Source organism: Oncorhynchus mykiss, chromosome 30 (genome assembly GCF_013265735.2).
Source record: "Oncorhynchus mykiss isolate Arlee chromosome 30, USDA_OmykA_1.1, whole genome shotgun sequence".
In the NCBI taxonomy this organism is placed as follows: Eukaryota; Metazoa; Chordata; class Actinopteri; order Salmoniformes; family Salmonidae; genus Oncorhynchus; species Oncorhynchus mykiss.
In genome coordinates, this window is record NC_050570.1 from 31,796,286 (window position 1) to 31,821,133 (window position 24,848).

General features: G+C 42.1%; 1 protein-coding gene across 7 annotated transcripts in view; it reads right to left on the reverse strand.

Moving 5' to 3' along the window:
* Positions 1-3,497: 3,497 nt before the first annotated feature.
* LOC110521718 (ecotropic viral integration site 5 protein homolog) overlaps positions 3,498-24,848 on the reverse strand; it is a 95,045-nt gene continuing 73,694 nt past the window's right edge. For all 7 annotated transcript variants that reach the window (XM_021599519.2, XM_021599517.2, XM_036969384.1 and 4 more), the window contains 2 exons: positions 8,877-8,972; positions 3,498-6,346 (listed from right to left, as the gene is read on the reverse strand). In XM_021599519.2, the coding sequence (XP_021455194.1) occupies positions 6,038-6,346; positions 8,877-8,972 (405 nt within the window). In that variant the 3' untranslated portion in view covers positions 3,498-6,037. The remainder of the gene's footprint in view (positions 6,347-8,876; positions 8,973-24,848) is intronic.

The window sequence follows — 24,848 nt, forward strand, 5'->3', positions numbered from 1 at the left end:
CAATTTTACCCCCCCCCCCCCCCCCCCCAAAAAAAAATCTAAAAGAATTCTAAAGAAAACAAGTATGCCTAATGCATTTGACTATAAGGATATACAGCTCTGGATAAAATTAGCGACCACTGCAAAATTATCAGTTTCTCTGATTTTACTATTTATAGGTATCTGTTTGGGTAAAATACAATTTTTTGTTTTAATCTTTAAACTTCTGACAACATTTCTCCCAACCCCCCCCCCCAAAAAATATTGTAATTTAGAGCATTTATTTGCAGAAAATTACAACTGGTCAAAATAACAAAAAATACGCAGTGTTGTCAGACCTCAAATAATACACTGTGGCTTGTAGGTCTCTCCAGGTCTCTCACCCACTGTGTGAAATTTGGTGGAGGATAAGTGGTGATCTGGGGGTGCTTCAGCAAGACTGGAATCGGGCAGATTTGTCTTTGTGAAAGACGCATGAATCAAGCCACGTACAAGGTTGTCCTGGAAGAAAACTTGCTTCCTTCTGCTCTGACAATGTTCCCCAACTCTCAGGATTGGTTTTTCCAGCAGGACAATGCTCCATCTCACACAGCCAGGTCAATCAAGGTGGGGATGGAGGACCACCAGATCAAGACCCTGTCATGACTAGCCCAATCTCCAAACTTGAACCCCATTGAAAACCTCTGGAATGTGATCAAGAGGAAGATGGTTGGTCACAAGCCATCAAACAAAGCCGAGCTGCTTGAATTTTTGGCGCCAGCAGTGGCATAGTCACCCAACATCAATGTGAAAGACTGGTGGAGAGCATTCCAAGACGCATGAAAGCTGTGATTGGAAATCAGCATTATTCCACCAAATATTGATTTCTGAACTCTTCATCTAAAAATGAATATGAAATTATTTTCTTTGCATTATTTGAGGTCTGACAACCCTGCATCTATTTTGTTATTTTGACCAGTTGTCATTTTCTGCATTTTCTGGTTCCTCCTAATGCAAGACAATGCTAGACCTCATGTGGCCGGAGTGTGTCAGCAGTTCCTGCAAGAGGAAGGCATTGATGCTATGGACTGGCCCGCCCGTTCCCCAGACCTGAATCCAATTGAGTACATCTGGGACATCATGTCTCGCTCCATCCACCAACGCCACGTTGCACCACAGACTGTCCAGGAGTTGGCGGATGCTTTAGTCCAGGTCTGGGAGGAGATCCCTCAGGAGACCATCCGCCACCTCATCAGGAGCATGCCCAGGCGTTGTAGGGAGGTCATACAGGCACGTGGAGGCCACACACACTACTGAGCCTCATTTTGACTTGTTTTAAGGACATTACATCAAAGTTGGGTCAGCCTGTAGTGTGGTTTTCCACTTTAATTTTTAGTGTGACTCCAAATCCAGACCTCCATGGGTTGATAAATTTGATTTCCATTGATCATTTTTGTGTGATTTTGTTGTCAGCACATTCAACTATGTAAAGAAAAAAGTATTTATTAAAAATATTTCATTCAATTAGATCTAGGATGTGTTATTTTTGTGTTCCCTTTATTTTTTTGAGCAGTGTATATATATTTATACACACACACATGTATACAGTTGAAGTCGACATTTTACATACACCTTGGCCAAATACATTTAAATTCAGTTTTTCACAATTCCTGACATTTAATCCTAGTAAAAATCAGTTAGTATTAGAATGTGAAATGTCAGAATAATAGTAGAGAGAATGATTGATTTCAGCTTTTATTTCTTTCATCATATTCCCAGTGGGTCAGAAGTTTAGATACACTTAATTAGTATTTGGTAGCATTGCCTTTAAATTGTTTAACTTGGGTTAAACGTTTCAGGTAGCCTTCCACAAGCTTCCCACAATAAGTTGGGTGAATTTTGGCCCATTCCTCCTGACAGAGCTGGCCAGGTTCCAGCCACGTTTCATCTTCAATGCCCTTGCTGATGGAAGGAGGTTTTCACTCAAAATCTCATGATACATGGCCCCATTCATTCTTTCCTTTACACGGATCAGTCGTCCTGGTCCCTTTGCAGAAAAACAGCCCCAAAGCATGATGTTTCCACCCCCATGTTTGACAGTAGGTATGGTGTTCTTTGAATGCAACTCAGCATTCTTTGTCCTCCAAACATGGCGAGTTGAGTTTTTACCAAAAAGTTACATTTTGGTTTCATCTGACATTCTCCCAATCTTATTCTGGATCATCCAAATGCTCTCTAGCAAACTTCAGACGGGCCTGGACATGTACTGGCTTAAGCTGGGGGACACGTCTGGCACTGCAGGATTTGAGTCCCTGGTGGCGTAGTGTGTTACTGATGGTAGGCTTTGTTACTTTGGTCCCAGCTCTCTGCAGGTCATTCACTAGGTCCCCCTGTGTGGTTCTGGGATTTTTGCTCACCGTTCTTGTGATAATTTTGACCCCACGGGGTGAGATCTTGCGTGGAGCCCAAGATCGAGGGAGATTATCAGTGGTCTTGTATGTCTTCCATTTCCTAAAAATTGCTCCCACAGTTGATTTCTTCAAACCAAGCTGCTTACCTATTGAAGATTCTGTCTTCCTAGCCTGGTGCAAGTCTACAATTTTGTTTCTGGTGTCCTTTGACAGCTCTTTGGTCTTGGCCATAGTGGAGTTTGGAGTGTGACTGTTTGAGGTTGTGGACAGGTGTCTTTTATACTGATAACAAGTTCAAACAGGTGCCATTAATACAGGTAATGAGTGGAGGACAGACGAGCCTCTTAAAGAAGAAGTTACAGGTCTGTGAGAGCCAGAAATCTTGCTTGTTTGTAGGTGACCAAATACTTATTTTCCACCATAATTTGCAAATAAATTCATTAAAAATCCTACAATGTGATTTTAGGATTTTTTTTCTCATTTTGTCTGTCATAGTTGAAGTGTACCTATGATGAAAATTACAGGCCTCTCTCATGTTTTTAAGTGGGAGAACTTGCACAATTGGTGGCTGACTAAATACTTTTTTGCCCCACTGTATACTTCCCGAAACGTTTGAGTCATGTTAAACAATTTAAAGGCAATGCTACCAAATACTAATTGAGTGTATGTACATTTCTGACCCCCTGGGAATGTGATGAAAGAAATAAAAGATTAAATATATAATTCTCTATTTTTGTCCTGACATTACTCATTCTTAAAATAAAGTGGTGATCCTAACTGACCTAAGAAAGGGAATGTTTACTAGGATTAAATGTCAGGAATTGTGAAAAATTGAATCTAAATGTATTTGGCTAAGGTGTATGTAAACTTCTGACTTCAACTGTGTGTATGTATGTATGTATGTATGTATACATACATACATACACACACACACACACACACACACGGAAATAGCACATCACTAATGCAACCCAAAACTATTGAGGTTATTTTAGAAATTGGAAACCAATGACATGATACTGCACTAGAAGTGAGAAAGGAATTGTACATGCTTCACCATGGTGACTACTACAGTACATCTGCAATCACCATTTAGAACATTAACATAACAGAACTAAAAACACTGAAAACAGTTATCAAATAGTTAGTTTATTTGTGACGTCACACACATCAATCTCACATACATGAGTGTGATAAGTATTATTCCATAGTGTTAACGGTTGGCTGCCTTATGTAGAATACTCTTCTAAAATGCATTTTATTCCCTCAAAGTGCCAAGACTGCATCATAATACCTCTCCAAATATGGATTCCATCTATCGTAGTACTTAACCAGGTAATATCACAACAGTATCACAAAAACCCATCTGAACAATGAGTGAGAGGATTGCAGTGCATTCTGAATAGAAAGACACTTAGCTGATACATTGTGGTTCTAATGTCTTAAAGGGCCACTGCGGTCAAAAATGACCAAATTTAGCTATTATCAGTTTTCCCTTGTTCTGGGCATTTTTCAACCTAGAGGAAGGAGGCTGTCTGTTTTAGTGTTATGATAATCCTGATAATGAATCAATGTCATTCATCCCTTATGAAATGGAGTGGTGCTTATTTCTCTGGCAGGCAGAGCCTACGGTTTACAGTTGCAGCCTGGTCCCAGATCTGTCATTCCAAGGCCACAGGAGTTATAGGCTATACAGCACAAACTGATTTGGTACCAGGCCTATACAACGGCTCCTACACTTTGGTAACACTTGACACAATGCACTTTGCTTCGTTCACATAGGAAACAAAACAGGACATGTCTTGGGATGCGTTGCGTCCCAAATGGCACCCTATTCCTCCATTGTGCACTACTTTCATCCAGGGCTCTGGTCAGAAGTCGTGCACTGTATAGGGAATAGTTGACCATTTAACTAACATTTAAAATGATCTTCTTAGTATTTTCAGATAGAAGTGTTGTTCACTCTTATGTTAACTTGATTCCCAGAATGCAGTATATTATGTTCCCTTGGCTTGGACTGCCATTCATTTTGTGCAAAAGAACATAGCAATACCTCTGTTTAATGTTATTGGTGTTCATACAAGATTCAGATCACAGATCTGTGTCCTCATACTTTTCACTATGTCCCGTAATTTTTGTATTTTATTAACAGACTAGGTAGGATGCCAACCTTAGAAAGAGCAGTACTTTAAAATCAGCCCTCTAAATCTGAGATGGTTGGTTCACTTAAGTTAGGTACATGCTTTCATTAACCAGCATGCTGAAATGTATTCTAATCTATGAAATTATGCAATGATCCTACATCAGTCCTTCCTCCAAAGGGAAAATCATCCTGCCAGAGAAGATAAGTATGAGATAAGAAAACACGTACAGTACATTGATTAGCTACGTTCCCATTTTCTACCCTCCTCGTGGAGTGTGGACTCGCACATTCCCCTGCATGGATTTAAAAGAAATGCATTGGTGCAAGAAATAATGCTGGAAACTCCCCTTTAGCCATGCTTGCACCAATCCAATGCATTTAACAAGTATGAGGGATGGTGAATGAGTGCTCACTTCTGGAGAAGGGTAGAGAATCGGAACGCAGCCCATGTTTGTGGAAAAAATGTCTGTTAATCAGTTATCCATGGGTCTTGACCACACTAAGAGTGATATGTCACTTTCAGTCCAAAAATACAATACATTATAAACATTAGATATGCAATAATTCATTAGATACATATTTTCAAGTCCCCCCCCCAAAAAAACTATTTACATATACTGTATATACACAGATACTGGATTCCCATTGACCTTCGGATACGGGAGGTTGTATATCCGTGTCCCAAATGGCACCCTATCCCCTTTAAAGTGCACTACTTTTGACCAGGGCCCACAGGGTTCCTGTCAAAAGTAGTGTACTATATAGGGAATAGGGTGCCATTTGGGACATAGCCACAGTTAATGTTTGTTACTGGGGCTCTTTAACTATGTTCAATAGAGACATCACTCTCCAGTACATCATTCCCTCCGTATGATAAAGACAGACACAAAATGGCTCAATACATTTTTGATGGTTCACTTAAAAATCTGCTAAAAAAAATTAAAACTGATTGAATGAAGTGTCATCGTCACCATAAAGCGTAAAACATTCTATTGCACAGTCTCTCTGTGTGTTGTGTCTGTTGTACCATGGTTGGTGTTATGGAACTGAGGGAGAGCCCGTAGCTTGGTTGCCTAGATGGGGTAACCCCCATCCACTCCCCTGGTGGTCAGTCTGGCTCTGTGGAGCTCAGGAAGCTAAAGAGCCTTCATGTTGTCCTTCTCTGATCCATCCACTTGGGGATCAGACCAGAGCAACTCACTGATACGATCCTCCTCAATCTGGTTTTGGCAAAACAAGAATAAAGCAAACTGAGTAACACAAAGAAAACAACCAACTCCACCACAGATGTGATTCTGCGATGACTTCACTTGATGACAAAGATGACATGTTCCACTCCAAGCTTCCAAAGATTCCATTCCAAGAAGCTCCCTACGTTGGAGTCCCAAAACTGACGTAGACGTCATGCTCCTGAGGAGTGTGGCTTGCTACCATGGACACCACCTCTGCCCCACTGCATTAGATCAGAACAGCCCTGATCAGCCTCCAGGAGGCTAGCGATGGTGCCCATGACCCAGTTACCGGGTCACACGGTGGTGTGTTTGTGGGTGCTGTTGGGAGGCACAGAGAGAACCAGACCCTCCCCATCATCATCCCCCTCACTGTCTGTATCCCCCAGCCTATTATTCAGATCCAGGGAGGGGTGAAGCCTGATGAGGCTGGTGTGGCTGCTACTGCTCTGTTGAGGGTCCAGGTGGGAGGGGGTCTTGCCTGCGTCTTCGTCTGAGGATTGGTACGACTCGTCGTCTGGTATGTAGTGATTGACGATGCGGATCCTGTCAAAACTGGGCTGATTGGACATGCTGCCTGCCCTCTGGCCTTTTAAGCAGTGGATCTGTGGAGACAGATGAGGGGCATTTAACAGGGGCGCATGCGGAGTGTAATGGGGACAGATACATACATTGCCACGGGAAAAGCCCCTGAGAACATTTGAGTTGTTGCTCTTTATGGAAATCACATGCACAAACTACAACAAAGACAAAGAGGTCAACACTAATGAAAACATCAGTTCTGAAATATCGACAATGGGAGGAGATGGATTTCTAAACGCATGCAAGAGGCACGTTCACACTCATTGGTAGACGTGTGTTCATTCACTGATCATGCTCCTCCCTTCCACAAAACAATTACACATCATATATTCGGTATGGGCTGCGAAACTAGTGAAAGGTGGGTCAGATAGGTCAGGTTAAAATGTTGTTCTGGACCACACCTGCCCTGCGTAGAAGTCACCTGGATCAACCTGCCTCACAAAGACAGACATGTAGGGAGAGAGACCCACTTAGAGAAATGACTCAATTTAGTTCCTTTACCGGTACATGTCACTTTCCTCAAATACCAGGGCTTTAAAAAACTACTAATTTATGACAGAGATCAGTGATTTGAAACTACAGTTTGACTGACACAAGTGTGCAAAGAAAGTTAAGGGCTAAAAGCCAAGAGCCATTTGAGACGTCTTTTTGATCCTGAGAGAGATTAGTCAACTTTGGTTTCGAGCAACTCTCTGTGGCTGACTGTAAACCCAGCACTCTTATGAGAATGTGTGATTGAAATAGCAAATTGTGGGCGGCACACTTTTACCCCTTCTTCCTTGCCTTGGTCTGTCTACACTGAGCCTTTGCTCTCACTTCTGCTCTTCTGCAGTCACCAAGAAATGCAGAAATTGGGCCTAATAATTACCCACCGACAAAAATGGAATAACTAGAATATATATGTCTCTATATTTTACCTATCATGCTACTTTTTTTGTCTTTTAAATTCTTATAACCATATTTCATATTCTTTGTGCAAATAAAAACTAATTCAGTAGTCTTGTCAGTATGTCCTGCTAACTGTAGCATCTCCAGGATTAGATATCTCAGGTCATGGGGTTATAGGGGAGGGGTTTATACATCCAGATCATGGCTATGAGGTCAATTCTTGTCACTCAGAACCTGTCACCAACAACACTTCAGAAAGCATGATTCACAGCTTCACAGCCACCCATTCTTCAGCACCCCCTGACCACACCAACATCCCTGGTTGTGTCCCAAATGGCATCTTATTCTCTATATATTTGTATGTATTATTGACTGTATGTTTGTTTTACTCCATGTGTAACTCTTTGTTGTACTGCTTTGCTTTATCTTGGCCAGGTCGCAGTTGTAAATGAGAACTTGTTCTCAACTTGCCTACCTGGTTAAATAAAGGTGAAATATATATATATTTTTTAATATAGTGCAATTCCCTATATAGTGCAATACTTTTGAAATAGTGCACTATATAGGGAATAGGGTGAAATTTGGGATGCAACGGAGTACAGCCCAGAGGAGAGGTGGGGTCGGGGATTCTGTTCTGATCAACCTGCCTGACTGTTTGCCTCCACGCCTGCCTGACCGACAGTTTGCCTGGCTAACTGACTGCCTGGTTGACTGACTGACTGTGACTGACTACCTTGACTGTTTTTCGGCTTGCTTGACCGACTGTTTAACTGACTGCCTGGCTGGCTGGCTGGCTGCACAGTCTTGATAGGAGACCCAGAGCGACACAATGCATGATTTAGTGCAGCTCAGTTCAACCACAAGCCTACCAGCCTTTTGTTGTCCTCTTTTTTTTTTTAGGAGGAGATAAAAATCTGACTACATCCTCCCTGGTAAATCATTGATTTGCTGGAAGAAAACAGGTTGCTTTGTTCTACTTCTCTTTTCTGTTATTTTCTTTCGGGGGGGTTGGGGTTCTACAACTCTTTTCACATATAAGAGTTGTTTATAAAATGTGCCAAATGTCATATCACAATACCGTGCACATACATTACACAGAATAAAAGGATGCATCATGTTCTGCATATATAATCCTACAAGAGAAATCCTACATTCAGGCCTGATCAGGTCTTTGTATTATATGAAGGACACTATTCTGATCAAAGATGGCCCACTCTGCTGAAGTGATTGTGTCAAAGTCAAACCGGCAAACCTGTATCTGATCTTGTAGATGTCTATTTATGTGATGAAATTCATAACCTTCAAATCCTTGATCTAGCTATTCAGATGACAATAGCCAGCTGTGGTGTACACAGAGGAGCACAAGTAGTTTATGAGACTCCATTCCGTTCAATCTGGGTCCTACACTGCTCTCTCAGTATGGTAAAGAGTCGGTTTTAGCGTTCAAATAATAGAGTTACAGGAGAGGGGTGTGTGCTGGTACATCAACACCCTCAGCGCAGGAAGCTTATGGGCGTAGTTTACACTTCTACAGTTGGCTTCAAAATAGACAAATCTGAGCAAAAACATGAGAAATATAGCTAACAAAATCATCTCTGAAAACAACAGGTACAAGCGGTGTTTGTTATTCCCCTGGTTCAGTATTCCCCTGTTGTAACTGCTCACCTCATGTTTGAGCTCAGCTATCTGGTCCTTCAGGTCTCGGATGTACTGACTGGAGTCTGTGTTGTTCAGCTGGCCCTGGACCTTCCCTTCTTCTTTCTGTAGAAACAAACAGGAAACATTTCTCAAAGCATAGCTTATCATTGTTCCTCTAAGCACAAGACCACTGGAGAGGCGATAATACGTTTGTGACACTGTGGACGATTTAAATGTTGGAATCCTTGAACTGTTACAAGGGCAAATTGATAAGCAGGTTGGGTTGCGAGGGAGGTAGACAACTACCACCAGACAAGAGACACTAGAGCTATATCATTGGAAAACTTGCATAACAGAAGCATCCTAGAAGATATGTACAGAGTGGCTGTTGACTTTGTAAAAGATGGAGGGGGGGCCTAGCTAAACTAACAAGGTACATAAAGTCGTTGGTATCGTTTTCCTCTTTGGGCCCTGGGGATGAGCCTAGTAACAGTCAAACATGACACGTGCTGTTTACCTTCCTCAGCGCAGACAGCTGCAGCAGTAGGAGACACACATACCCCATTATAAACCTAAAATGATTCCTGCCTAAAGCCTAGTTTATAAGAGAGAGAGAGAGAGAGAGAGAGAGAGAGACACATTGTCACTGGCTGAAGGGTTCAGGCTAACCACAACCTGCAACGTGGGAACAGGGGAGGGGGAAAATGGGGAAGATGTAAAACGCAGGGGTGGGGTGGTTGAGGTAGTGAGGTGAGAACCACCTCTGTCTGACCCAACACCTCAAAATGTATACAACGCTCTCGATTCCTGTGGTCAGGTCAGGGTTGAGAGGTTGAGGGTGTAGGCCTAGGATCCTGATAAGCTGCTGACAACGTGAGATCTAAGCAAGCAGCTGTTCTTCCTGGAATCTGTGTTTTTCTTGAGCCCCCCCCCCCCCTCTCTCCTGACAGAGCTAGCTAATGATAAGGGAGAGGCAGTTAATAAGACTTCCTCGTACTCAGCTGTGTGAATCACCAGGTGCCAAGTTGTGGCGAGGGGGTTAGGGACTGTGGCCAGGGACATCAAATGTCTTAAGTCGTGGGTGCATCCCAAATGGTACCCAATTCCCTATATACTGCACTACATTTGACCAGAGACTATGGGCAGCCATGTATGGGGAATATTGTGCCATTTGGGACACAGCCATGGCTCGCCTGACTGCATCCCTCCAGGTCTACACAACACCTCCCCCCTCCCCCGTAGGTGGTTGTTGTCCTACGGCTGTTGGCTAGTGGCATTGTTGTTTGTTTGTCCTCTTGACATGCAATCTTGGTTTACAGTGCCTTCAGAAAGTATTCACACCCCTGGACTTTCTCCACATTTTGTTGTTACAGCGTGAATTTTTAAAGTGGATTAAATCAAGCATTTTTTTGTCATCTCTGGTCTACACACAATACCCTATAATGTCAAAGTGGAATTATGTTATCCCAAAATGTTTACAAAACAAATTGAAAAATTGAAAAGTTGAAATGTTCAAATCCAACAACACAGAGTACCACTCTCCATATTTACAAGAATAGTGGAGGCTGCATCATGTTATGGCTATGCTTGTAATCATTAAGGACTGGGGAATTATTAAGGATAAAAAAAATGTATGGAATGGAGCGAAGCACTGGCAAAATCCTTGTGGAAAACCTTTCCATCAGAAACTGGGAGAAATTCACCTTTTAGCAGGTCATTAACCTAAAACACAAGGCCTAGGTTTTGGCCTTTCTAGGGAGTTTTTCCTAGCCACCGTGCTTCTACACCTGCATTGCTTGCTGTTTGGGGTTTTAAGCTGGGTTTCTGTACAGCACTTTGAGATATCAGCTAATGTATGAAGGGCTATTTAAATACATTTGATTTGAAGGCACTGTATATGGCTGTGATAGAGGAGCGTTAGATTGCACAGAAGCAATCTTGTGACACGTCATGTCCATAACAGGGTCACTTAATTGGAAAAAGTCACTAACAATAGTTGCTTGCGCTCAATGTCAAACTAGCTGTCAGCCAAGTGAGTGCTCTTTCGTGTTCAGTGTCATGCTCTCTACAATCTTGTGGCACATGTCCCATCCAAATAACAATAGTTGCACTAACGCTATTACGGTTAAAAACAAACAAGCACAGATACTATGACAGGAAATGTGACTTTTTGACCAGTTTCCTCACACACAATAGCAATGATGACAAACACGTCATTCTTTTTGGTAAATGCAAACCACCATGTATTTACAGATAAAACTGCAGACGTAATTACCAAGAGAGCAGTGAGAAAACACTATGAGGAACCTCTAATAACCAATGAATTTGCTAAAGCCTCTCTCTTAAATATACATGGAAATCTGTGAGCATATCAAGCATGCAGAAGTACAAATCATAGATAGGCTTCCAACATGTCACCTTTGGTTCTAGTTGTCAGAGTGTCTTCGACTCACAATAGGAAGTGGTTTCTTCTCTTGACAAGAAGATAGCCGAGCTGTGGTATTACCATGGATCACATATACATACAGTTACATTTATACTGCAACAGCAATGTAAAAACCCTGATGTCCATTTTACTATACATTCGGTTTCATTGACTGAGCGTTTTACCTCTTGATACATATATTTTTATGGTAGTTTAGTACTGGAAGTTCCTCGCAAACCTAGAACTGTGAAATTCTACCAATATAAAAATACCATAAATAAATGGCGATATCACTGGCGTGTTGTGAATACTTTCCATCAGCGGGCCGTAGTGTAGGTGGGAAAGAGTGACGTGTTGGTTAGAGGAAGATCAGATAGGCAGGCAACTGCGGGGGCTTTTTCAAGGTAAGAGTACGACAATGGTGAGGGGAAAAACTGCAAGGTATAGTGGGCAGAAGTGAGGCAGCACTCATTGGATGAATTCACCAAAGCTACACATCATGCATTACTATTTGGAGAGGCGACTTTTGTGTGCGAACCACCCTCCAATTGGTTATTGGGTTAACACACCAAACAATAACTATTTAAGTTGATAGGACCTGCTTTCTTTACTTTTTTGGGGGGAAAAGTGCCTTGTACTGTAGCTCGGCTCATGATCACAGTCTTTTCACAAAGCCCAAACCTCTCATTTTATAGCATGCCATCAGACACATTTGATGTGGCTTTTGCGTGAGGTGTTAAATGCAGTGGACAACAATTTCAGTCATTGCTTTCTTGCACTCCTTCTCTTGGGCCTACAACCAGAGCGACTGAAGGAAAAGGTAAGACGGGGCATCTACCCACAACCTTTAGAGCTGCAACCAGGTTCTCAAACCACAGACCAAGAGTTCACCACTGGCACCACATGGCATGGGCTCTGATTAACACAAAGTGGTTATTCAAAACCTTCAAGAGCTGGTAAACGTCTGTCTGGCAACTACCAACTGCAGTAACTATTAGCTTCCATGCACATATTCGAAGACCATTAAATCAAAAAGAAACTTAGTATAAATGAAGATTGACATGATCATAAGTTGCAAATAATGGTTTCATTGCATTACCCGCGAGAGTGAGGGGGCGGTACTCGGTAGTGGTGAACGCTGGTGTTGATGCAGTGTTGTTGTTGAAGAACCTAGTAACAAAACCTCAGACCACACTGTGTGTGTGTGTGTGTGTAAAAATATAGAGGGGATGTTGGTTTAAAAAAAGTCTATTGACACTAAATAACCATTTACACTCTTGCCCGTACACAAGCTGAAATTTGCAGATTTGTGCACTGATTAGCGCCTAAATTGGAATGCAGTGGCTTTCCAGTAACATGCTATAAATGACAGAGTTCAGGTTCTGCGCTTCACAGTGCTGTATGGGTACCCTCCAAGCTCATCAGTAAGCTCGGGGCCCTGGGTTTGAACCCCGCCCTATGCAACTGAGTCATGGACTTCCTGATGGGTCGGGTGGTGGAGGTAGGTGGTGGAGGTAGGTGGTGAAGGTAGGAAACAACACCTCCACTTCACTGATCCTCAACACAGGGTCCCCACAAGAGTGTGTGCTCAGCCCCCTTCTGTACTCGCTGTTCACCCATGACTGCGTGGCCACGCACGCCTCCAACTCAATCATCAAGTTTGCAGATGACGGAACAGTATTAGGCCTGATTACCAACAATGACGAGACAGCCTACTGCGAGGAGGTGAGGGCCCTGGCGGAATGGTGCCAGGAAAATAACCTCTCCCTCAACAAAACGAAGGAGCTGACCGTGGACTTCAGGAGACAACAGAAAGAGCATTCCCCTTTTCACATCAACGGGACCACAGTGGAGAAGGTGAAAAGCTTCCTCGGCGTACACATCACTGACAATTTGAAACTGTCCACCCACACAGACAGTGTGGTGAAGAAGGCGCAACAGTGACCTCTTCAACCTCAGGAGGCTGAACAATTTTGGATTGGCCCATAAGACCCTCAACAACTTTTACAGATGTACAATTGAGAGCATCCTGCTGGGCTGTAGCACCGCCCACAACCGCAGGACTCTCCAGAGCGTGGTGCGGTCTGCCCAACACGTCACCAGGGGCACACTGCCTGCCCTCCAGGACAACTGTACAGCACTCGATGTACCACCCGAGCCATGGCCTGTTCAACCCGCTATCATCCAGAAGGAGGTCAATACAGGTGCATCAAAGCTGGGACGAGAGACTGAAAAACTGTTTCTATCTCAAGGCCATAAGACTGCTGCCCTATGTACATAGACATGGAATCACTGGTCACTTCACATACTGCGTTTACTAATTTCATATGTATATACTGTATTTTAGTCAATTGCTCATCATAATATTTATATTTCATAATTCTATTCTTTTACTTTTAGATGTGTGTATTGTTGTGCAATGTTAGAACTAGGAACACAAGCATTTCGCTACACTTACAATAACATCAGCTAAATATGTGTATGTGACCAATACAATTTGATTTGGGTTTGGACTGACAGCCGTTCTGAATTTGATCACCGCATGCAACAAAAAGTTGCCCCCATCCCTCCCGCTAATTTGGCAATTTTTGCTAAATGTTTTGTTGCCTGAGTGGGAGAAAGGTGTGATGTTGAGGATTATAATAAATACAGTTTTGATGTAATTAAAGCAAGCCAAACACCCTCGAGTCCAAATGGGGACTTCACATTTACATTTCATAAAACTCATGCCATTATACAAAGTCAACATTTATTATCACTTTGTTTGATGTCATCTTGTAACTGTACATGGCGTCATACCCTGAGTTGTTCTGGACAGAATGAACGTTTGTCTATTGTGAAGAAAAATAGCTGCGGAACGCACACCTGAATGCACTCATTACTTTTCTATGCGCACCAAAATTACTATCCGTATTGCCTCGTGAAAGCCTAACACAAAGATCGTATTTTACAATTTAGCTAGTCATGTTGGCAATAGAACTAGCTTTCAAATAATGCCCGCCAGAACCAGATAGCGATTTATAGATGGACAGTTTTATCGATGGTGTAAACAATAATTGTGTGATGGCGGGGATGCATCGTTATATTCCAAACAATGGTGTGCTTGTCCTATTTCCTCAACGGCATAACAAGGATAGCTCAAAAAAGCACCTTATAGTTGAAGACTCTACTTTGAGTCATAAAAGTGCATTGGAATTACTTAGGAACTGCGCACACTTTGGAGAGGTTTGTGGCCACTAGTTAGTTCTCTCACTCAACCCTTTCACATTTTTTGTCTTATGTTGCATCTACCCCACATTTCCAGGAATATTCTTACATTGAACCTATGTTTAACTTTAGCTAGCTATGACAAATCGGTTTGTATTGCTAGTTGGGATTTTAGTTAATATTTTAGCTAATTAGCGTTACATGTCTAAACAAAATAGCAAGTTAATGCTTGCTGTTAGCTAGCTAACGTTAGCTGAGGTTAGATGGCTGGCTTGCTAGCTAACATTACCTTACATCCGTCAGTGATGTTCTCAGAATGCCATTTCGCATTGCTAGTTATTGCCTAATGTTAGCTAGCTAATTAACTAGCATTGAACCTATTTGGTTAACTTTAGCTAGCTATGCCAAATTGGTTTGTATTGCTAGGTAAAGCTTGCTGCTAGCTAGCCAGCTGAAGTTAGATGGCTGGCTAGCTAGCTAACATTATGTGTATGAACTGTGTAGTGATGTTCTCAGAATGCCATTTAGCATCCATTGTATAATAATGCTAAAATATTTGTATCTGGAATTTGTCTTTCAGCATCAGTACAACACGCCTGACTCTCCTCCAACAGTCATACAAGGAGAATGGTCTAATGCCTCCCATCAAAAATAGAGCTGGCCCAAGCAAGCACAGGTTACACCTGAAGCATGATGACTTGCAGCGAGTTGTGAACTTCAACAACTACGCAGAGGATAATGCAATAGTATAACCAGGATGCCACCCAGGACACAAACACTTTGATGGAAAAGCAACACTTGGTATGTAAAGCATAAACAACACATTTTGATTATTTAATTGACCTCCAACATGGTTGGCACTACTTTTATTGATCTCACATCCCACAGCTGGTTGGACTGGAGGATGGTACGGTCCTGGTGGAAAGTTATGGCATTCAACAACACCTGACTCTTTACTTCAGGCCGTTGCCACAGATCAAGCAGTACAAGCACTTCCGGTGAATATCATTTTCATTGCATTGTATGAGGTTATTCTTCTTATCTAAACTTGGGAGGTAAATTGATGTTGTGCAAGGTTGTAATGTATTTATTTTTGTTTTACAGCTTCAATGCTCTGGAGCCTGGTGTTGTCGCCAAGGAGCGTTCGGACTCAGTCGGGACCGGGTTTCAGCTGCAGCGTAACGCTGACATCCTTCCTCCCATAGATGGTCTGCCTGTACAAGCACCACCTGGACTGGACACAGCTAGATAAAACGTATCTTCCAATGCATTTCAACAATATTGCCAGATGGCGAGGAATGGATTTACATCTGACTCTTCTGCTGCCGGTCAACCGTCAAACCACTCGTTCTGGTGAGTATGTTAGATAAGTAGATAACAGGTACTAGCTTACTAGTAGCTATTTTTGGTTATAAAACATTATTTGATGTTGGCGAGCCAGGTTAGCTATGATACCACAGATGAAAGGGGAATGATTCTGTAGCTAGTTAAATACAACAAGCTAACGTGTAATGTGATGTAGCATGTCAGAGGAAGATGTGCATAGCTCACGTTAACTAGATACCTTGCTAACAGCTAACTGTAGCCCATTGGCATTTAAGGTCAATATAGGGCAGGCACTTGGAGACTACCTTGCTAGCTAACCATAGGATGTAACCAGCTTGCTATTGCAGCAGACGACCACACCGGGTTCCACTCCTATCAGCTAAAAACAAGAATAAGTGGCTTCAGTGGGCACGCAATTACCAACACTGGACAATTGAGGAGTGGAAAAACATGGCCTGGAACATGACAACGAGTTCAGTTTACTTGAGTGGCTTGTGCAGACCCCAGACCTCAACCTAATAGAGCATATTTGGGATGAGATGGAACGGGCTATTCGGAGCATGAATGTACTGCCGTCCAATCAACAGCAACTGCGTGATGCCATCGCGTCAGCATGGACCAACATCCCTGTGGAGTTTCCAACGCCCTTTAGAATTCCCTGAAGAATTCAGGCTGTTCAAGGCAAAGGGAGGTCTGACCCAGTACCAGATAGGTGTGTGTATATGTACACGGAGTATACAAAACATTAAGAACACATGCTCCTTCCATGACATACACTGACCAGGTGAAAGTTATGATCCCTTATTGATGTCACTTGTTAAATCCAATTCGAAGTGTAGATAGATGAAGAGGAGACAGATTAAATAAGGATTTTTAAGCATTGAGACATGGATTGTGTTTGTGTGCCATTCAGAGGGTGAATGGTCAAGACAAAAGATTTAAGTGCCTTTGAACGGGGTATGGTAGTAGGTGCCAAGCACACCGGTTTGTGTCAAGAACTGCAACGTTGCTAGGTTTTTCATGCTCAACAGTTTCCCGTGTGTATCAAATGGTCCACCACCCAAATGACATCCCACGCTTTCAACACCTTGTAGAGTCCAGGCCCCGACAAATTGAGGCTTTTGTAAGGCCAAAGGGGGGGGGGGGGGGGTGCAACTCAATAGTATGTTCTTAATGTTTGGTATACTCAGTGTATATCATGTTGTGTATAGACATTACTGACAGTATATTAATATAAAAGGTGTGTACAGCAGTTATAGTATGAGCCTTGACAAGAATATAGTATATAAATAGGAAGTGGGTAAATGTTAACATTATTACAGTGATCAGTGTTCAATGACTATGTACTGTACATAAGGCAGCAGTAAGGTGCAGGGTTGAATAGCGGGTGGTAGCCGGCTAGTAACGGTGACTAAAGTTCAGGGCAGGGTACTGGACGGAGGCTAGTGGTGAGTATTTAACAGTCTGATGGCCTGTTAAATATGGTGGTGGCAGCATCAGGCTGTGGGGATGTTTTTCAACAAGAAGGACTGGGAGACTAGTCAGGATCGAGGGAAAGATGAACGGCGCAAAGTACAAAGAGATCCTTGAGGAAAACCTTCTCCAGAGCGCTCAGGACCTCAGACTGGGGAGAAGGTTCACTTTTCAACAGGACAACAACCCCAAGCACACAGCCAAGACAACGCAGGAGAGGCTTCCTGACAAGTTTCTGAATGTCCTTGAGTGGCCCAGCCAGAGCCCGGACTTGAACCCGATCAAACATCTCTGGAGACAGGAAAATAGTTGACCTGAAAACACTGCCTATCCAATCTGACAGAACTGGAGAGGATCTGCAGAGAAGAATGGGAGAAACTCCCCAAATACAGGTGTGCCAAGCTTGTAGTGTCATACCCAAGAAGACACAAGGCTGAAATCGCTTCCAAAGGTGCTTCAACAAAGTAAAGAGTCTGAATACTTTTGTAAAATGTAATATTTAAATGTATTTATTCTTAATTTGCTAAATGATTTAAAAAAATCTGTTTTTGCATTGTCATTTTGGGGTATTTTGTGTAGATTGATTAAATTGTCCCCCCCCCTCATCAATTTTAGATTAAGGCTGTAAAGTAACAAAATGTGGAAAAAGTCAAGAGGTCTGAATACTTATGAATGCACTGTATATGGTAGACCATACAGGAAGGTATAATATTTGCACATTGTTATACAGTGCCTTGCGAAAGTATTCGGCCCCCTTGAACTTTGAGACCTTTTGCCACATTTCAGGCTTCAAACATAAAGATATAAAACTGTATTTTTTTGTGAAGAATCAACAACAAGTGGGACACAATCATGAAGTGGAATGACATTTATTGGATATTTCAAACTTTTTTAACAAATCAAAAACTGAAAAATTGGGCGTGCAAAATTATTCAGCCCCTTTACTTTCAGTGCAGCAAACTCTCTCCAGAAGTTCAGTGAGGATCTCTGAATGATCCAATGTTGACCTAAATGACTAATGATGATAAATACAATCCACCTGTGTGTAATCAAGTCTCCGTATAAATGCACCTGCACTGTGATAGTCTCAGAGGTCCGTTAAAAGCGCAGAGAGCATCATGAAGAACAAGGAAACACACCAGGCAGGTCCGAGATACTGTTGTGAAGAAGTTTAAAGCCGGATTTGGATACAAAAATATTTCCCAAGCTTTAAACATCCCAAGGAGCACTGTGCAAGCGATAATATTGAAATGGAAGGAGTATCAGACCACTGCAAATCTACCAAGACCTGGCTGTCCCTCTAAACTTTCAGCTCATACAAGGAGAAGACTGATCAGAGATGCAGCCAAGAGGCCCATGATCACTCTGGATGAACTGCAGAGATCTACATCTGAGGTGGGAGACTCTGTCCATAGGACAACAATCAGTCGTATATTGCACAAATCTGGCCTTTATGGAAGAGTGGCAAGAAGAAAGCCATTTCTTAAAGATATCCATAAAAAGTGTTGGTTAAAGTTTTCCACAAGCCACCTGGGAGACACACCAAACATGTGGAAGAAGGTGCTCTGGTCAGATAAAATTGAACTTTTTGGCAACAATGCAAAACGTTATGTTTGGCGTAAAAGCAACACAGCTGAACACACCATCCCCACTGTCAAACATGGTGGTGGCAGCATCATGGTTTGAGCCTGCTTTTCTTCAGCAGGGACAGGGAAGATGGTTAAAATTGATGGGAAGATGGATGGAGCCAAATACAGGACCATTCTGGAAGAAAACCTGATGGAGTCTGCAAAAGACCTGAGACTGGGACGGAGATTTGTCTTCCAACAAGACAATGATCCAAAACATAAAGCAAAATCTACAATGGAATGGTTCAAAAATAAACATATCCAGGTGTTAGAATGGCCAAGTCAAAGTCCAGACCTGAATCCAATCGAGAATCTGTGGAAAGAACTGAAAACTGCTGTTCACAAATGCTCTCCATCCAACCTCACTGAGCTCGAGCTGTTTTGCAAGCAGGAATGGGAAAAAAATTCAGTCTCTCAATGTGCAAAACTGACATACCCCAAGCGACTTACAGCTGTAATCGCAGCAAAAGGTGGCGCTACAAAGTATTAACTTAAGGGGGCTGAATAATTTTGCACACCCAATTTTTCAGTTTTTGATTTGTTAAAAAAGTTTGAAATATCCAATAAATGTTGTTCCACTTCATGATTGTGTCCCACTTGTTGTTGATTCTTCACAAAAAAAATACAGTTTTATATCTTTATGTTTGAAGCCTGAAATGTGGCAAAAGGTCGCAAAGTTCAAGGGGGCCGAATACTTTCGCAAGGCACTGTATTAGCAGAACACTGCTTCTACAGTATTATGTGTAGTATGGTTTATTCTACATGGAACTGTTACTTGGAAGAGTTAGAACACTTTGTTTAGAATATCTACATCAATGCAACAATTGCACTCTTCTCATTTCACTCTGTAGGCTACTGGCCGACGCAACGCTTCCACCATTGAATTGGTCAGTAGCCTAAAGTTGTATGACAAGAGTGTCATCCTCCTGCATCTCACATCTGCCTCTAGTTATTGAACTCTGCCTGCCAGACCAATGGGTTGAGGCAAACTCTGTCATATCCAGGATGAAATGACATGCACTCATACCCCCCTGCCACCTGACTGCACCTGTCTATAACCTGTAATAGTTTTCTATATTCTATATGGCCTTACTGAAGAGCTCAGTGACTTTCAATGTGGCACCGTCATAGGATGCCATCTTTCCAACAAGTCAGTTCGTCAAATTTCAGCCCTGCTAGAGCTGCCCCGGGTCAACTGTAAGTGCTGTTATTGTGAAGTGGAAACGTCTAGGAGTAACAACGGCTCAGCCGTGAAGTGGTAGACCACACAAAATCACAGAATGGAACCATCGAGTGCTGAAGCACGTAGCGCGTATAAATAGTCTGTCCTCGATTACAACAATCACTACTGAGTGCCAAACTGCCTCTGGAAGCAACATCAGCATAATAACTGTCTTCGGGAGATTCATGAAATTGGTTTCTATGGCCGAGCAGCCGCCCACAAGCCTTAGATCACCATGTGCAATGCCAAGCGTCGGCTTGAGTGGTGTAAAGCTCGCCGCCATCGGACTCTGGGGCAGTTGAAACGTGTAATCTGGAGTGATAAATCACACTTCACCATCTGACAGTCTGACGGATGAATTTGGGTTTGACGGATGAATTTGGGTTTGACGGATGCCAGGAAAACACTACCTGCCCGAATGCACAGTGCCAACTTTAAAGTTAGGTGGAGGATGAATAATGGTCTGGGACTGTTTTTCATGGTTCGGGCTAGGCCCCTTAGTTCCAGTAAAGGGAAATCTTAACGCTGCAGCATACAATGCCATTCTAGACGATTCTGTGCTTCTAACTTTGTGGCAACAGTTTGGGGAAGGCCCTTTCCTGTTTTAGCATGACAAAGCGAGGTCCAAACAGAAATGATTTGTCAGCGTGGAAGAACATGACTGGCCTGCACAGAGCCTTGACTTCAACCCTATCGAAAACCTTTGGGAAGAATAGGAACCCCGACTGCGAGCCAGGCCTAATCACCAAACATCAGTGCCTGACCTCACTACTGCTCGTGGCTGAATGGAAGTAGGTCTCCGCAGCAATGTTCCAACATCTAGTGGAAAGTCTTCCCAGAAGATTAGAGGCTGTTATAGCAGCATAGTGGGGACCAACTGAATATTAAATGGCCATGATTTTTGGAATGATGTTCGACAACCAGGTGTCCACATACTTTTGGTCATGAAGTATAGATGGAAGGGACATCATCACCCATTGGAGACTTAAAACCAGAACTTCACCCAGAGAGTGGTACATTTCAGTGTGTGGTTAGACAGCTAAGTCCTTAGATTTGGCCAACTAGAGAAATAGAATGCTATTCTTGTTCTGGTTGTACTCTACACACATTTGTATTTGCTAGGTAAGGGTAGGCATACAGTCTTTGGAAGCACATCAATACAATATTTACAGCATACAATGTTATATTTGATAAAGCTGGGTGATATGGCTATAAAACTACATATTTTCAAACATATATTTTGATTTGTTTAATGTTCTCTAAATATGCTGTTTTACAATTAAAAAGGTCAAATATACTATATTTCAAACAGTAGGGAATAATCCAACAAATTCAGAGCTTGTGAAATTATATTTTAAAATAAATTATAAACCTACCACAACACCAACCAAAAATAGTATAACCTGCTTTTTTTTGCAATAATCACTGATCTGGATTTCAAGTCTATGAAATTGCCTTTTTTGTTCACATTTAACCAGAACCATGCATAATGCAAATTCACAAATAATGACTAATTTCTTGTAGCAGGCAATAGAAAATGAACACCGGTCTCATAAACAGTGTCTGAAGCACAAGCCCACGTGCCAGTGAGTAGCCAACTAATCTTTATGAACTCAGCAAAAAAAGAAACTTCCTCTCACTTTCAACTGCATTTATTTTCAGAAAACTTACCGTGTAACTATTTGTATGAACATAAGATTCAAAAACTGAGACAAACTGAACAAGTTCCACAGACATGTGACTAACAGAAATTGAAAAATGTGTCCCTGAACAAAGTGGGGGTCAAAATCAAAAGTAACAGTCAGTATCTGGTGTGGCCACCAGCTGCATTAAGTACTGCATTGAATCTCCAACTCATGGACTGCACCAGATTTACCAGTTCTTGCTGTGAGATGTTACCCCACTCTTTGCTGGCCTTGGCAGAACACGAACATTCCTGTCTTGCAGGAAATCACGCACAGAAAGAGCAGTATGGCTGGTGGCATTGTCATGCTGGAAGGTCATGTCAGGATGAGCCTGCAGGAAGGGTACCACATGAGGGAGGAGGATGTCTTCCCTCTAATGCACAGCGTTGAGATTGCCTGCAATGACAACAAGTTCAGTCCGATGATGCTGTGACACACCGCCCCAGACCATGATGGACCCTCCACCTCCAAATTGATCCCGCACCAGAGTACAGGCCTCGGTGTAACACTCATTCCTTCAACGATAAACATAAATCCAGCCATCACCCCTGGTAAGACAGAACCACGACTCGTCAGTGAAGAGCATTTTTTGCCAGTCCTGTCTGGTCCAGCGATGGTGGGTTTGTGCCCATAGGCGACGTTGTTGCCGGTGATGTCTGGCGAGGACCTGCCTTACAACAGGCCTACAAGCCCTCAGTCCAGCCTCTCTCAGCCTATTGCGGACAGTCTGTGCACTGATGGAGGGATTGTGCGTTCCTATCTCCCTGTAGCGCTGTCTTAGGCATCTCACAGTACGGACATTGCAATTTATTGCCCTGGCCACATCTGCTGTCCTTGTGCCTCGTTGCAGCATGCCTAAGGCACGTTCACACAGATGAGTAGGGACCCTGGGCATCTTTCTTTTGGTGTTTTTCAGAGTCAGTAGAAAGGCCTCTTTAGTGTCATAGGTTTTCATAACTGTGACCTTAATTGCCTACCGTCTCTAAGTTGTCTTAACGACCGTTCCACAGGTGCATGTTTATGAATTGTTTATGGTTCATTGAACAAGCATGGGAAATAATTTTTAACCTCTCTAGGGTATGTGGGACGCTAGCGTCCCACCTGGACAACATCCAGTGAGATTGCAGAGCGCCAAATTCAAATACAGAAATACTCATTATAAAAATTCAGAAAAGATAACTATTTTACATAGGTTTAAAGATGAACTTCTTGTGAATCCAACCACGGTGTCAGATTTTAAAAATGCTTTACGCCGAAAGCATACCATACAATTATTTGAGAACATAGCCCAGCAGACAAATCATTACAAACAGTAACCAGCCAAGTAGAAGAGTTACACAAGTCAGAAATAGAGATCAAATTAATCACTTACCTTTGATGATCTTCATATGTTTGCACTCAGAAGACATTCATTTATTAAATAAATGTTCATTTTGTTAGATAAAGTCTCTCTTTATATCCGAAAACCTTTTGTTCACGCGTTTTCCTCAGTAATCCACAAGCTCAAACGCAGTCACAACAGGCAGACAAAATAATCAAAATTGTATCCGTAAAGTTCATAGAAACATGTCAAACAATGTTTATATTCAATCCTCAGGTTGTTTTTAGCCTACATAATCGATATTTCAACCGGACAATAACGTCGTCAATATAAAAGGTAAAGGCACTCTCCCGGTCGCGCGCATGAAAAAGCTCTGACAAGGCAGGGTCCACGCATTCAGACTGCTCTTACTCACTCATTTTCAGAATACAAGACTGAAACAATTTCTAAAGACTGTTGACACCTAGTGGAAGGCATAGGAACGGCAATTTAGTCCTAAGTCAATGGATACTGTAATGGCATTGAATAGAAAACTACAACAAAATAAATCCTACTTCTTGAATGGGTTTTTCTCAGGTTTTCACCTGCCATATCAGTTCTGTTATACTCAGACATTATTTTAACAGTTTTGGAACCTTTATAGTGTTTTCTATCCAAATCCTATCTTCTGGGCCTGAATAGAAGGCAGTTTAATTTGGGCATGATTTTCATCCAAAATTCCAAATGCTGCCCTCTACCCTAGAGAAGTTAAACACTTTGCAATGAAGATCTGTAAGTTATTTGGATTTTACAAATTATCTTTGAAAGACAGGGTCCTGAAAAGGAGATGTTTCTTTTTTTGCTGAGTTTATTTCAAGTTTATCCAACTTGTATCCATTTGCTTGCTAACAAGGTATAACAGATGATATATTATGAACACACCCTTCTGTCCGTCTCCAACTGTTTGAACAGCTTGCTAGCCTGTCCACTTTCTGCAGATGTTTAAATCATGTGGCGTACCGTATTTTTCAGAATGATTCCTTACGTTGCGTTTTATGCATATTGCACATTTATAAAATGCAGACTAAACTGCTAGGTTAAAATACTCCTAGCAGATCGTGTTACTGCAATGCCGCATGACAAACTATTATTTTTCCAGAATCAAATGTTCATTGATACTCCCATTTTAGTAGTGTTTGCTCTGCGCACAATTTGAAGAGTTGAGACATAAAAAGCGTATCATTAGAAAGGTTAACTTCTCATCTATTACAGTAAGATAATGTCTCACTGTGTTTCAGTGTCAATATGACCGATTGTTGGACCAAACAGCAAATAGCGAGTTGAAACCGTTTGTATAAGAGGAAGAAGTGATCTCTCATATTTGTTGAGTGGCAGTGGGTGGGCTTGATATGTGTGTGTAAACAGGAAGGTGCACACAGCACAAAAGGAGCAAAAGAGACAAGACTAAAAAAAATAATATGAGAAGAAGTGGACAAACACTCTTTTATTGCGATACAGTCCTTTGGAATATCTTGTAAAAAATAAATATATAGCCAAGCCCTCTTTGTAACAGACCGATTTTTTGGGAGATAAATCTATTGACACTCAAGCTGGGCGATGTTTGTGCAGTGTTCATATTAGTAGTTCTGGAATTTGTCCCCCAGGAAAGACCGTTTCCACGGTAACATGTATTTACATGATGTGATGGAACGTTGAAACATTTCAGACACTGG